The 10,109-nt window shown below is 61.2% G+C and overlaps 1 protein-coding gene across 1 annotated transcript; it reads left to right on the top strand.

The window, feature by feature from the left end:
* The first annotated feature begins 682 nt into the window (after nt 1–682).
* On the top strand, nt 683–9,968 carry PPP1R1B (protein phosphatase 1 regulatory inhibitor subunit 1B). The gene is made up of 7 exons (XM_079798142.1): nt 683–1,096; nt 3,050–3,110; nt 3,414–3,436; nt 3,852–3,927; nt 7,414–7,611; nt 8,990–9,109; nt 9,197–9,968. The coding sequence occupies exons 1-7, from the start codon at nt 1,016–1,018 to the stop codon at nt 9,244–9,246; spliced, it is 609 nt and encodes a 202-aa protein (XP_079654268.1). The 5' UTR covers nt 683–1,015; the 3' UTR covers nt 9,247–9,968.
* The last annotated feature ends 141 nt before the right edge of the window (nt 9,969–10,109 follow it).

Below are 10,109 nucleotides of genomic sequence, written 5' to 3'. Positions count from 1 at the left end.
ACACACAGTCCGCCCACACCCTGCCACTCACACTGCATCCTTGACACTCTGACACACTTACAGACTAGCATGCACTCACCCCCCCCCCCCCCCCACACACACACCCTCCCCAGCTATAGGCACCACAGGGCTGCTGGCACTCACGCACACACTCCCTGCAGGATGATTGACACGTGTCCTCCCACGCACACCCCGCTCTCTCACACTCCCTCGATTTCCAGGGCACCCCCATTCACAGCGTGACAGGCTGGGGGCACTCTCTTCACGACCTCACAGGTCTCCCCGTAAAACTCCAAGTGCCCGGGCCACGAAGGGGTTAAAGCCAGAGTCCCTGCTGAACCTCCACCCTCCCCCCCCCCACCCCCCCGTCCCCCCCTCAGCCTCCCCACATTATCCTCCCGGCTGGACTCCATCAATAATGCAGCTTCAAGTTCTGGGGAGACGGCAGGGGGCCCCCCAGCCTGCTCCCCCGGCCTGGTCACACTCCCACCCTCCCCCGGCCCGGGGAGAACTCGCTTCTCGGCGCTCATTGGCCACTTTCCCCTGAGCCCTCCCATCCAGCCCCCGGGCGCCAGTCCCAGGTGAGGGGACGGGCGGGGACCCCGAGGCTGGGCGGAGGGGTGGGGTCGGGGGAGAGGGAGGGAGGCCGAGGCAGAGAGACACGCAGAGGGAGAGAGGGAGGTAGAGGCAGCGCGGGGCGGCCGAGAGACGCCCAGCGACACGGAAAGAGCGAGGGGAGGAGGGAGCGGCAGGGGCGCAGGGACCCGCAGCCGGGAGCCCGCGGGCGGAGGCGCGAGGGGCCGGGGCGCGGGCTGAGCGCGGCGGGGGGCCGGGCAGGCGATCGGTGCGGCGGCGACCCTCCTCCGCGTCCCCCTCGCCGCGGTATTTCGGTCGGAGCGCGCTCACCTCCTCCTCCTCCCCCCGCGCATCGCCGGAGCAGCGCGGGCCAGCCGAGCGGGAGCGCCGCCCGGGACCGGAGTCGCGCACCCCAGCCCCACCGACCACCCCGCCCGCCATGGACCCCAAGGACCGCAAGAAGATCCAGTTCTCCGTGCCCGCGCCCCCCAGCCAGCTGGACCCCCGCCAGGTGGAGATGGTAAGGGGGCCGCCCCCACTCCCCCACACCCCGGGCTCCCCTGCGCCCCGGGCGCTGCGGGGTCCACGCTGGCCTGGGGACGGGGGGGCGCGGAGAGTCCCGCGCCGTCTCGACCCGGCGGGGCTGCGGGCAGCAGCGCCTGAAGTTCGCCGGAGACACGTGCAACTTTTCCCGGGGCCTCGGTCCTGACCCCGCGCCCGAGAATCCCGGGAGAGGCGCGTCCGGGCCGCCCTGGGAGGGGACTGTCCTCCGGACCCTGCACAGTGTCCTCCCACCCAGCCACCACCGGCCCCCTGGGCCCGGGCCCCGGCCCGCGCCGGTCAGAAGTGACAAACCTGGTCTCTTGTCCCAGGATCTAGAGCGGGGGCCCCAGCCCCGCCGTCCCACGGCCCTCCGCCTCGGCCCGTCCTGTCTGCTCGGGCCGGGGTCGCCCGAGCCTCCTGCTGTCAGGCCCTGGACGGAGCCATAACAGGGGCGGGGGTGACCGCTCATCCCAGGAGCCAGACCTGTCCCCAGGGACCACTGAGGTCTCTGGGAGGGCCTCCCTGGTGGCTGGGAGGCCTCGAAAGGTGGGGAGGGGGTGGCAGGAGGGAGAGGAGGGTCCCCCCCCCCCCAGCCTGGCCCCATTCACTTGTTGCTGGGTCGCACTGGGCTCCTAACTGAGCAGGGAGCGCGGGGCCAAGTCGTTTTGGGGGGAGACAGGGGCCCATGGCGTCCCGTGGGCCCCAGGCCTAGGCAGCTGTGGGTCTGCAGGGCAGTGTGGGAGCTTGGCAGGGGAGGAGGCCGTTTCAGCTCCATTCACCTGGTTCTCTTTGTGAATTTCCCTGGAGCTCAGAGGGGACCTAATTAACTGACAGTTGGTCTGATTGCCAGGCTGGGGCGGGGGCAGTGCCTGGGAGTGCGCTGTGCCCCCTCCACCCCAGGCCCTAACTATTCTGCTTGGCTCATGTACGACGGAGGGCGACTTTTCTTTTTGTTTTCTGTTTTGTTTGTGTGTGGGTTTTTTGTTGTTGTTTATGATGTCAACAATCTCACTGGATTTCTTCTTTTCTTTTTAATTTTTTAAAAATATATATTTTTATTGATTTCAGAGAGGGAGAGGGAGAGAGAGATAGAAACATCAATGATGAGAGCGAACCATGGATCAACTGCCTCCTGCCCGCCCCGCACTGGGGATCAAGCCCGCAACCCCGGGCATGTGCCCTTGACCAGAATGGAACCCGGGATCCTTCCGTCTGCAGGCCGGCGCTCTATCCACTGAGCCAAACAGGCTAGGGCTGCTGTTTTTTATGAGGACGGACTAAGAGTTCCACAGCCTGAGAGAGACTGCTGGAGGGGCCCAGACCGAGGCCCCCGGAAATACCCCCAGGCCCCTGTGGGTCTGCAGCTCAGGCCCGCACCTGAGCCTCTGTGTGAGGTGGCGGTGCCTGCAGTGCCTGGCTCAGCCTCCCTCTGCAGCTGGATCCAGTTTCTTTGGAGCCCTTGAGCTGACCTTAGGTGGGCAGGGCCACGCGGTGCCGTAGTCCATGGAGCACCACAGCCAGGTCCGGTTCCCCAGGTCCGAAGTCTTCAAAAAACGGGCGAGGACGGGCCTTCCAGGGCAAGGTGGAAAGGGAGATGCCCATTGTGGAGCAGCCCTGGAGTGGGATGGGCATGGGTGCGAGTCAGTGGCAGGTTTTTCTCTCCTTCTTCCTCTGCCTTGATGTGTGCTGTGTGGCCCTGAGCACTTTGCCAAACCTCTCTGAGCCTTGGGTTTTCACCCGAGTAAAATGAGAGGGGTGGGTGAGCTAGAGAGTTCCTGTCAGCTCTGACAGGCTTTGATTCAAAGGTTCCCGGGGGACTCCAAAGCACTGTTTGTTCCCGGCTGCCTGAGGCGGGAGTGGGGGGGAGGGTAGGACCTGCAGGTGTCGGCCCCATCCTCCCTCCTCCCCACCTCTTTCTTCGCCTCCTTAGATCCGGCGCCGGAGACCAACCCCTGCCATGCTGTTCCGGCTCTCTGAGCACTCCTCACCAGGTGGGCCCCCTCCCTCCCCGGCCCAGCCCCGGCCCCACCCTAACTCTGGTGCCTTCTTGGGGCCCTGGCCAAAGTCCAGAAGGAGGAGATGGAGCAGGAGGGTGGGGAGTGGGTAAAGTCTGGGAGCCCAGCTCTCCCCGGTTCATTTATGGACAGGCACCTCCCAGCACTGGGAAGGAAAGGGCACACTTTCCCGTTCCCGGGCCTGGCCCTTTGGGGAAAGTAATTCAGGTTCTTTTCTCTCTTCCCTCTCCTTCCTCTTCTCTGTTCCTCCTCCCTGCGTTCCTGGATGGCCTTCCTCAGAGGAGGAGGCCTCCCCGCACCAGGTGAGTGTCCAGGGCAGCTGGAAGGAGGGCTGTGGTGGGCTGGCTGGGATTACTTCCCGGCTAAGGCAGGAAACCACCCGGGAGGACACATTAGCATATCAATCAGCATTTCAATCAGCACCTCGGGCCGGAATGCCCGGCGCCCTACGTGTAGCAGATCCTCCTCAGCCCTGGTGTTTGCTCAGCCTGGGGGTGAGGCCTCCAGAACCTGGGGTCCCCGCCCTGAGCCAGGCCACAGCTTTAAGGAGGCCCTTCCAAAGCCATGGGGTGCCCTCAGCCTGGGGCAGGACCTGAGGGGCACCTAGACCTATTAGCAGAGGCTAGACCAGCTGCCCCGGTTGCTAAGGGTGGGATGGGATGCAGGGAGGGGGAAGGGAAGGGGTGAGCCTGTTTAACCTGGCACTTTCCCGGGCAGAGAGCCTCAGGAGAGGGGCACCACCTCAAGTCGAAGAGACCCAACCCCTGTGCCTACACACCCCCATCGCTGAAAGGTACTGTCCCCCACCCATCCATCAGTCTGGCCATCCCTGTGACCCCTGGAACTGGGCTGACACTGGGGGAGGGAGGGAGGTGAAGTGTTGAGCTTTTGTCAGTGCGGAGGGGGGGGTGTCTTGTGTTCCCCCAACCTCTACTTAGAGACCAATTTGGTCCTGATTTGTTCTTGTAAAAAAGAAGGTGCCCAGCCTTAGCCAGTTTGGCTCAGGGGATAGAGAGCATCGGCCTGGGGACCGAAGGGTGCCAGGTTCGATTCTGGTCAAGGGCACGTACCTGGGTTGAGGGATTCTCCCCGGCCTGGGCCCTGGTCAGGGCGCATGCAGGAGGCAACCAATTGATGTGTTTCTCTCACATCGATATTTCTCTCTGTCTTTCCCCCTCTCTTTCCCTCTCTCTAAAAATCAATTAAAAATTATCCACGGTTGAGGATTTTTTAAAAATGAAGGCGTCCAGAGGCTGGGAAGGGTGCCTGTGGGGGTGAAAGAGAAGAGGTGGCCAAAATAACAAGTAGGCACCAATGTGAGGCACTCAGCTGCAAACCTCCCCTTTGCAAGTGCAGCTGACCCCCCCCCCCCCCCCCTGCCACACACACACACAAACACTCCAAAGGGCACCTCCTTCTCTGGGCTGCACCCCTTGCTCCCCTCTCCCATTCACTAACATCTGCCCAGGTCTGCACCCGGGGCTTCTCCTTTCTATATTAAAAGGCAAGCCACTCTCTAGCCCAGCACCGAGTGTGGGCCTTTGGCAAAACAGGAGTGAGATTTGGCCCCTCCCCTCCTGGGGGCCTTGCCTCAAAGGGTCAGGGAGAGTTCCAGAGGAGAGGATGTGTACCTCTGGATTTGAAGGATGAACAGGAATTCAACTGGCTGGCAAGGCCCGGGAGAGCATTCCAGGAAGAGGGAAGAGGTGTGCAAAGGGGAGGAGGTGTGAAATCGCCCGGAGCCCCGGCCGGAAGTGGAGAGCTGTGGGAGATACACCTGGAAGGGGAGGTTGGGCAGAGTGGAGTGTGGGGCAGGTGCCTACTCAGCCTTAGGATGCCTTCCCACCACCCCCTCAACTCCCGCCTGTGCTCCTCCTGCCTGGCCAGCCCCCTCCTCCCACAGACGGAGGGAGGAAGACCGGAAGGGTGTGGGAAGGGTGTGCGGAGAGCTCCCTCCTGGTGGGTTGAATGAGTTCCCAGCTCTAGCCAAGGTCCTCCGGTACACCTGCCCGGGTTGGGAGCAGGAGGAGAGGCTGGGAGGAGAGGAGACGGGCAGGGACCCTTTCTTCTCTTCCGCCAGGACAGGAAGATGGGGGGACAGCAAGCAGGCATGTGGTCCAGCCCCTGGAAGGACTTCCCTCCTGTAGGGATGTGGGGAAGGCTGCCCCCTGAAGCAGCAGTGGGGTGTGGGTGGCATCTTCTGAGGAGAGAATATAAGACATCTCTCCTCCCTGCCCTGGGCTGTGGGGGCGGTGAGTGGAGACGAGGAAAAGCCATCCCGTGTGCTCTTGCCTGTGAGCACGAGGCTGGGGAAGAGGCTGGGCCACGGCTTTCTGGCATTCTGCACTGGCCAGAGAGGCCCCCCCCCCCCCCCCCCCCCGCCCTCTGGACTGCGCCTTGGGCGAGTCTGAGTGGGGAGAAGCAGGGTAGTGGAATGGGCCAGGACAGGGGCGGGAAGACCAGGGTCTGTTTAACAAGGAGACCTGGTGGGGGGTGGGGTTCAGAGCCCTAGAGATGGAGACAGAAAAAGGAGGCAGTGGGAAGGGGGAGGGTGAGACCCAAGAGAGCCCCGAGAGGCACAGGCACGGGGCGCTGTGCACGCGGGAGGCCCACGGGGTGCCAGATTGGCTCTGCGCACCCCGATTGTTGTCGCTCTGGCTCACGAACTGAGCTCACCTCCTCCAGCTGGGGGAGAGGGAGGCTGCTGGAGGTGCCGCCTTCTCTCCTCCCTCCTCCCCTCCCTCCAGCCCTCAGAGGACCCTTCTGTACCTGAAGGGCACTGTTTTGTAGGCTTCGACCCCTTTCTGGGCAAGAGAGAGCACCTAACAGGGTCGGGTTTGCAGGGGAGAAGCCCAGGGCCCCTGGGAGAGGGTGGCCAGCTCTGAGTCTTGGCTTGAGGGGGTCTCTCCCAGGCCCAGCTCTCACACTTGGCTCAAGGCAAAGCTTTGCCGCGCGTGTCCCCAAGGCCAGGGCAGGGCAATTTATTGTGCTTTTATTGCCTGGGTAGCTTGCCCAGAGCCAGCGGGAGGCACCGGGCAGGGCGGGGCAGCGGGCACACACAATGCACCCTCTGTGCCTGTCCCCGAGTTGGCAGGACTGTGGTGCCCTGCTCATTGCACCGGAGGTTTCCAGCCTGGATCTACCCCTCGGGGCTTTCTGAGGGAGGGGCTGCCTGCAGACCAAGAAGGAACTGTGGCAACCCCAGCCCTAAGCTCATCAGCATCTTGTCTGTGGGCTGTGAGTTTAGTGACCCCAAAGCCCTAAAATCCCACCAGCTCCTGGCCTCCTGCTGCCTCTGCCCCAGCCACGGCTCACAGCGTCCCCTCAACCTCTGCCATTCTCCCAGAATCCCCCAGCCACGGCTCACAGCGTCCCCTCAACCTCTGCCATTCTCCCAGCATCCCCCAGCCCTCGCCCCTTTCTCTGAACCACCTGGCCCTTTCCATCTTTTGGAAATTTGTCTCCAACTGCCCACACAGTTCCCTTCCTAGGCCCAATCCCAGCAGGCCTCGGTGGTGTTGGGGGGGTGGGTGGTGTTGGCTGCTTTCTAGGTCACCACAGAGGGAGCTGGAAGCTTGGGGATGTGGGTCAAGATTGTGGGGGCCGCGTTGAGCACACCACATCCCCAGGCACAGACTCACGGGCTGCAGACTATTATGTCCGCAGTGTCAGGATTGTTCCTACCCCTTAGAGACTGGGCAGAGGTGCATGGGGTGGCACCTGCGATGGGGCAGTGCCAGGGGGTGTTGACCAAGCCCCACAATAGGGCAACAGGGGTGAGCAGTGAGCCCTAAGCCGGCTGGCACTTCCCCAGACACCGAAAGGGACAAATCCCCTGGGCCCTGGCCCAAGGGCTCTGTGCCTTCTGCCTGGGATTGTAGCTGATGGACACGATGTCCAGGTCCTTGGAGAAGCAAGCTCCCCAGCCAGGGAATGTTAAGCTGCTGTTGTGCCCGCCTGGTCTTGTCCGGCTTGGTACCCTCTGGCCTGGGGCCTGGTACCCTCTGGCCTGGGGCCAGCCTCTGGGGGGCCAGCACCTTTAATCAGCTTAAGAGCCAAATCTGATCCAGTCTACCCCCTGCTGCTTCAGCCCTGGTCTGACCCCCAGCAGGCTGACCTGTATAGCCTTTAGCCTTTGACCTAGACCCCTGGGGGGGGGAGGGGTAGCTCTGACGTAGGCCATGAAAGGAGGCTGGGGGCTGGGCCACATGCCTCTCCAGCTGCAGGGGCTGGGTCTTGGGCCCGGCTGACCCTGCCTTCCTGGGTGTCCCCGTGGCAGCCGTGCAGCGCATTGCCGAGTCTCACCTGCAATCCATCAGCAACCTGGGCGAGAACCAGGCCTCGGAGGAGGAGGATGAGCTTGGGGAGCTGCGGGAGCTGGGCTACCCAAGAGAGGAAGAAGAGGAGGAGGACGATGAAGAAGAAGAGGAGGAGGAGGACAGCCAGGCTGAAGTCCTGAAGGGCAGCCGGGGGCCTGGTAAGCTGAAGGGGCTGTGAAGCTGGGTCCCACCACCATCGGCCAGGTGGAGTCCTCCTTGAGTGCCCTAGGGCACCCCCTCCCAGGTCACAGTTTCTCCCACGTGTAAAGTGCAATCACTACAGGGGCCTCCCCATCCGCTCACCCCACAGGATACCTCACACTCAGCCTTACCTGACACCTGGGAAGCTCACATCGACTCAGCCCCTCTCCCAATCAGGTTTTTCCCAATTTTCCTCTCTTCCCTGAGAATTAAGGCAAGGCCATATGAATTTTGCGCCTGGACCCAAGGAAGGACTTCCCTTCCGTGGTGGTGAGGGGGTGCGAGGAGATGCAGTCGTAGAGGACTAAGAGTGTCCAACGGCCCCATCACTTGCATTTCTGAACATAGGATGAAGTCTCTGTTGGGAGGCAGAGGGGGCTGGCTGGTAAGTCCTCTCCAGGACTGGGTGACTGGTTCTCCTCTTTTATTTCCTAAGCTGGGTGAGAGGGTGCCCTCTAGTGTCTAGATGGAGAATCTAGGATACAAGAACCATCTGGTCCACCCCACCTCCAACCCCAGCTACCTGGGAAGAGAGAGAAGGGGGGCGGGGGGGCTATGACCTACAGAAAGGGCCTCAGGGCCAGAGGCCCCAGACCCAACGATTTCCACAGAGGGCCCCAAGGCCCAGAGAATTTCTAGGCAGGAAGACCCCAGACCTTCATGGCTGTTTGTCCCATGCCCAGACATGGAAGGCTGCACCACATACATCTATTCCTCCAAGTGCACATGTATTTATGGGGATGAAAACGATTGAGCATCCCTGCTTGATGTGCCCAGTCTTTACACCCAAACATAATGTCTTGGGCCTTCTCTCTGCATCTCTGGCCGTCAGGACATCAGCCATGGGAGCGAAAGCTCTAGTTAAGTCAACTCCCACTGAAACCTCCAGAACAGGTAGAAAGAATAGAGGAGATTGTTCCCTCCAGAAATGCAACAGGGCAGTGGATTGAATGACAAGACTACTGAGGAGCTATATCAATTGCCACCGCTCCCAGAGTGGCTCCCGGGTGCCAGCGCTGGGTTGGGCAGGGTATTACTTATCCTCTTATTTAAGGTCATCTACACAATTTCGCTTTTACCATCCCCTTCAGAGAGGTAATAAACTGAACTATCTAAGTCAGCGTTCGCCAACCTTTCGGACCTCACGGACCACCAGTTGGCGACCTAAGTCACGTGGCTAGTCATTGGCAGAGCTGTCCTAGTCCACGGTTCTCTCCGCTATACCATGATGGCCTCAGAAAGCTTAGCCTCAGCCATCAGAGACTCAGCTCCTGATCCAGGACAGTCAGGTGGACACTCAGAGTCTGGTTTCATCTTTTTCCCCCTCGTCCCCAGTTGGGCAGAAGACAACTTGTGGCCAGGGTCTGGAGGGGCCCTGGGAGCGTCCGCCCCCTCTGGATGAGCCCCAGAGAGATGGAAGCTCTGAGGACCAAGCGAGAGACCCCGCACGAAGTGGTGAGGCTTGGGAGTGGGGTGCGGGGAGGCGGAGCTGGGATCTTGGTAGGCGTGTTCAGGCCTTGAGTCCTTCTGCTTGTCTTGCAGAGCCCGGGGAAGACCCACAGCGCCCTGCCCACCCTGAGCCTGGCACATAGGCACTCAGCTCTGCATCTCCCAGAAGGAAGTGGAGGGGGCATCACTGTTCCGCAGAAACCCTCTATCCCCACCCTGTTTTCTTCCCTTCCCCTCACTCGCTAGGGCTGCGGCTTCTGACTTCTAGAAGACTAAAGCTGGTCTGTGTTTGCTTGTTTGCCCACTTTTGGCTGATGCCCAGAGTCCTGGGCACTTGCTGCCTGATGCCTACCCCTGCCAGTTATTCCCCTATCCACCCAGTGGGATGTAGGATGCGAGAGAAATTGCTTGGAAAATCTAGTAATCGAGGGACAAAGGTCCATCCTTCACAATTCTACTCCCAGACCCTCTCCCGTGGGCACAGGAAAACCACAGGGCAGGACCCTAAGATCTGAGGAAAGGGGGGTACAGAGAACCTGTAGGTGCCCTAGATCCTTCTCCATCCCCTCTCCTCCTATGGGGATTCCCAGTCACCACCCGTCTTACTGGCTTCTAGCAGGGCTGAGGATTCAGGCACCCTTCTCCACAGTGTCTTCATTTTGGGAATCTTCCCCTATCACCCCTGCTCCCTAGCCTGGGTGCCTGGAAGACGGGCTGGCAGAGCCTGCTTTGTTGCGTTTTGTTTGTGCTTTGATGCCAGGAATGCCACCTAGTATACATCCTTGGGGGGGGGGGGCACATGTTGAGGGGAGCCAGGTTCTTCTTGTCCTCCAGCTGCTCTGCCCCCTTCCCCTCTTCCCTGACTCCAGACCTGAACCGCTCCTTGCTGTAATAAATCTTTGTAAATAACTGTGCTGAGACTCCTCTTTTCAGGGAAAAGGAAAGGGAGGAGGTCCCCTCCCCATGTGGAAGACCTGGTTGGCGTTCATCCAAGAGTCAGGGCCTT

This window comes from Cnephaeus nilssonii, assembly GCF_951640355.1.
Source record: "Cnephaeus nilssonii genome assembly, chromosome: 19".
NCBI classification, from domain to species: Eukaryota; Metazoa; Chordata; class Mammalia; order Chiroptera; family Vespertilionidae; genus Cnephaeus; species Cnephaeus nilssonii.
The sequence above is the reverse complement of the archived record's forward strand: the minus strand, read 5'-3'. Positions and strand labels throughout refer to the sequence as shown.

What these genes read in the sequence shown, in the direction of transcription:
- PPP1R1B (XM_079798142.1), top strand. Translation starts at nt 1,016, where the DNA reads ATGGACCCCAAGGACCGCAAGAAGATCCAGTTCTCCGTGCCCGCGCCC. An exon ending in CACACCCCCATCGCTGAAAG is followed by an intron (nt 3,928 to 7,413) that starts GTACTGTCCCCC and finishes TCCCCGTGGCAG; the next exon opens with CCGTGCAGCGCATTGCCGAG. An exon ending in GAGAGACCCCGCACGAAGTG is followed by an intron (nt 9,110 to 9,196) that starts GTGAGGCTTGGG and finishes CTTGTCTTGCAG; the next exon opens with AGCCCGGGGAAGACCCACAG.